Source organism: Pteropus vampyrus, unplaced genomic scaffold, assembly GCF_000151845.1.
Source record: "Pteropus vampyrus isolate Shadow unplaced genomic scaffold, Pvam_2.0 Scaffold377, whole genome shotgun sequence".
Lineage (NCBI taxonomy): Eukaryota > Metazoa > Chordata > Mammalia > Chiroptera > Pteropodidae > Pteropus > Pteropus vampyrus.
Window position 1 is genome coordinate 645,214 of NW_011889158.1, and position 4,541 is coordinate 649,754.

The following is a 4,541-nucleotide window of genomic DNA, read 5'->3' on the forward strand; positions in this document are numbered from 1 at the left end:
CCATCGTCCATCGTCCATCGTCCATCGTCCATCGTCCATCCTCCATCGTCCATCGTCCATCGTCTTCTGACGCCGGTGCCGGACTCCGGCTAGTTCGGAGGTGGGAGGGGGCGAGGGGAGGCGTGTTCTGTTGTTCCGATCGGGTCTTAGGGAGGGTCTCGGAGTGGCAGCTTCTCTGACCCAGCCTTGCTCCCAGCCGTAACCCTGCCCCGCCCCTTCCCGCCCGGGGCTCTTTTCTGACCACCTCCCAGCTGCACTGGGGTTCACCCGGGTCCCAGCGGCGGCCCGGCTGCATTGCCCGTGGGGCCGGAGTGGAAGACCGTTCTGGAGGAGAGGCCGCGGGCGGGGGGACGGACTGCACCTGGTGCCTTTCCAGCACCGGCACCGTCCTCCGCCCTCCGGCCCGCGTCCTCGCCCGCGTCCTGGCGCTGGGGTCTCAGGACTCCCGCCGCGCCCCGCCCCGCCCCCACGGTTCTCTCTCTCTTCTCTCCCCGCCCGCCCGCCTTGCGCTCGCGAGCTCTATGGAGTGGAGCCTGCGGGCCGTGAATTCTCCCGGCTCCGCAGCCGGGGGTTGTTCTGCTGCGCTAGCGCACACTCAGCTTCTCGTAATTTGTTAAAATTTCTAGCGAAATCTCTTTACTGGTCTCTGTTGTCATTTGTCTGAAGCAAACAAGTGCTTGCATCTCATCTCTCCTGTGAGTTGCCTTTCTGTCCTTAGATTTTTGGGGGACTTGGTTGCCTTGTAGCCTCAGCTCTCTGAAGGGTTCGTTTTGCGGATTATCCAGTATTTCGTTGTGCTGGGTTGGGAGCGAGACTCTTTTAGCATTCTTTGTCCTAAATGGAAGCCGCCTTCTATTTTTTTTCCTTAGTAAATTTAAAAACTTGGAACAATTTTGGATTTATAAAAACAGAATGAAAGAGCCCCTGGAAAGGGAGAATAGACTTGCAAGCTACATATCCTATACGGTGTTCATTTCCAAAATATACGAGGAACTCGTACAATCATCAGCAAGAACACTAATAACCCCAAAATGGGCAGAAGGCGTGAATAGACGTTTCTCCAGAGACGACACACGGAGGCCCGACAGGTGTATGAAAAAGTGCTCTGTGGCATCAGTCGTCAGGGAAATGTCCGTCACCACCAGTGAGTCGTCTCCTCACACCTGTCAGAATGGTTGTTCTCAACAAGCCACAGGATAACAAATGTCAGCGAGGATGCGGAGAGCGGAGAACCCCTTAGCTACTGTTGCTGGGAATGTAAATTGGTGCCATCATTATGGAAAACAGAATGGAGGTTCCTTAAAAGATGAAAACTAGAGCCACCATGTGACCCAGCAATTCCACTTCTGGGTACATATCCAAATTGTGTGATAATCGTCTTGAAGAGAAATCTGCATGTGCATGTTCACTGCAGCAATATTCACAGTAGCCAAGCTAAGTGTCCATCAAAAGATGAGCGGACAAGGAAATACGGTATGTGTGAACACGTGTACACAGTGGAATATTTTTCACCCTCCGAAAAAGGAAATCCTGTCATTTGCACCAACATAGCACAAGAAAACCTTCACTTATTGAAGTATTATCAGCGAGGTATGACTGCAGGTAGTCGCAGTGTAGAATTTGATGAATTTTGCCATATGTAGAGCCCCATGAAATTGTCACCACAGCTAGGACGATGGTTACCCATTTCCTCCGCAAGTTTCCTCCTGCCCCTTTGTGCTCGTCCTGTCCCAAGGCGATCCTTGGTCTGCTTTCTGTTACTGTAGATTAGTTTGCATTTTCTAGAACTTTATATAAGGGAATCATACAGTCTGTACCCTTTTGGGGTACGGGTCTGGCTTCTGCCACTCAGTGTAATTATTTTGAGTTTCGTTCGTATTGTTTTCTAAGTTAGATGAAGATTGGGTTCTAAAGGCTATCTTTATGGATGATTAAAAAGCTTATACATTTGCATGGAAGTTGAAAATGCAGAATTTCAAAGCCCCATTATATCTGTTTTCAGATGAGACTGTGGAAGAAATTGTTCTTATGTGTGTCTAATGAAAAAAATTGAAGCCTGACAAAGGTTCATTAACCCTTTTCTCATTAAAAAAAGGCGTGCCTCATTAAGTTAACGTCACGCATAGGAATACTACATTTTCTAGAATTTGACGTTTTAGCGATCGAGAAGCACTATATTTTGTAAATGGAAACCACTACTAAAAACAGATTGCTATAAATAGAACGATGTCTTTTGTTTCCAAAGACTATCAGTACATTAGAGCGATGCGAAAATAATAATGGAGCGAGATAGTCTATGGCAGCCTCTAGGGGCCATGTTAGGACCGGGATCCGGGCCTTACCCCTGGGTCAACGCTGCAGCCGCCAGCACCACCGGTGACCAGGGCAAACGGGGAACGGGTGACCAGGCCCACAGCTCGTTTGGAGAAGGGCGTGCTGTCCTGGCTGTGCGGGTGGGCGGCACTGCCTGGCACTGCCCGGAGTCCGGCGAGGGTGGGCGAGAGGGACATGATCTCCCACGAGCTCTTTCTGTCCCTTTGCTTCCTGTGTCCTGTTCGTATTTGAAACGATTTGATGAGTCTTGCTTTGTCTTTTGCTACCAAATACGTTGCCGTAGTTTATGTGACTCGGTTCTAAAGTTAGGCGTTTTTCACGGTGTAGTTTTACTTTCTGTTTTTACTTTCCCAAGCAGATAAATGTAGAAGCTTACACTGATTGATTACTTAGTAAACGTCCAGCTTGGTATTCTCCTTTACTTAGAAGTACATTATTTTAATTTATGAAGTGGCTTACAAATCGAGTCATTTAAGATGTATTAAGGGAGCTCTATAAAATACTACTGTGTGATTTTTGAAATGTGAACACTTGCTAACTTTTATATTGTGGAAATTTATATATGGTTTTCCTCAAATAAGATGTGCTTAGGAACACAGCTGTCTAAAATATGCGCCTTTTAAAAAGTCATTTTGCAGAACTTAGGGAGGATAAAAGCCCTTTTGTTAATTGAGGTTTTGTATGAGTCAGCATTTCATAGCCAAATTTTTATTTAGTGACGGTTAGCGTGTAATTAGAAATGTTAGATTCTTAATGACTCACCTACCAGTGAATGTAGGACTGCATTTTAAATATAGTCTGTGTTAAGACTTTATTGAATTTTTGCATTTTGGTGGTTCTGCTTGAAATAAAGATCATATGTGAGTGAACGTATTTTTCCCACCATAGGAAATACTCTCGTAGCATGAATAGGGTTAACATTGGTAGGTTAATTGCAACAGAAAAGTTCACATAAATAAACCAAACTCTGTTTATGCTTCACAGATGTACCTTGTGATTTTTCCAGAGGGAACAAGGTATAATCCCGAACTAACAAAAGTCCTTTCAGCTAGTCAAGCATTTGCTGCTCAAGAAGGTAAGTAAAAATTTGACTGTAATTGAAAAAATAATTTTTAAAGATGACTTTTAAAATTTCTGTTCCTAGAGAAGATATTTGTTTCATAGTAATTGAAACGAATGAACCTGTTTATTCCTTGAAAGAATGTACGCATTACCTCTTAGGACATGAGGTTTCTTCTCGTTGATCATGTGTCTGTTATTACGTACATCTGAGAGATTAAATTCGCATTCTTGCTACAGCACATATTTTGGTGCCATGGATTTAGGTAAAAGTCTATCTGGGAACATGGTTTTGCAGATGAGCCTCTTTCTACGGTTTGGGTTCTGCATGGTAGTTCGTGTTTTGATCTGCGGGTCGACAGCGCTAGACCGGAATCCGGATTTGGTGTTTATTCACTGTGCGGTTGCCGGCTGCCCAGCGTGGTGAGCTTCCGTTTCCTCATGTCTTAAAAACATACTTCGCGGATCTGCCTAAATCCGTGTAAGAATTGAGTTCGAGGGTGTGCGAAGTTCCCGCTGGAGACGAGGAGACGCAGCCGCTTCGCAGCACTCGGAAGCTTCCTGCGTCCCCAGTGATGAGATTTAGAAAACTGGACAACTAGCACACTGGAGCAGGCCATTCAGTTAAACCCAGTTGGGAGGTGAACGTAAAACAGTGGCTCTGCTGTGTCCCAAAGGCGTCTTTGAAGATTGACTGAATCGGTGACCCCAGGGGCTCACTGAGCGAATGCCTGCGTACTGGCGTGGAGCCAGTGTCTGCACAGTGCTGCCGCGCGCTGTGTGCGACCTGTCACCGGGCCGCTCCTGCCCACGTGCGGCTGGTGAAGCCGGGCACGGGGATGTCTCACTTCACTTGTTTTCAGTTAGTTCGTTGTGCGCCGACGTGAATCCACCCAGGAACTGAGTGATCTGAAACGGTAACAGCCTTTTCTCTGCTTGCCGTTCTGCGCTGTGGCGGGGCTCAGCGGGGACAGCGCCCTCTGTGGCCTCTCAGTTCCCCGCGTGTGGGTGGACGCTTGGCTGGGGCCAGAAAGTCCTGGGTGGCTTTACTCGATGTCCGGCCGCAAAGCCCTGGGTGGCTTTACCCGGATGTCGGGTGGCAAAGCCCCAGGTGACACCAGCAGCCTGCTTGCGTTGGCTGTATCTGC

General features: G+C 47.5%; 1 protein-coding gene across 1 annotated transcript in view; it reads left to right on the top strand.

Moving 5' to 3' along the window:
• The window catches only part of AGPAT5 (1-acylglycerol-3-phosphate O-acyltransferase 5), a 51,033-nt gene that overhangs the window by 23,891 nt on the left and 22,601 nt on the right, over positions 1–4,541 (top strand). The window contains exon 6 of the mRNA XM_023523060.1: positions 3,262–3,409. Within this exon, the coding sequence (XP_023378828.1) occupies positions 3,262–3,409 (148 nt within the window). The remainder of the gene's footprint in view (positions 1–3,261; positions 3,410–4,541) is intronic.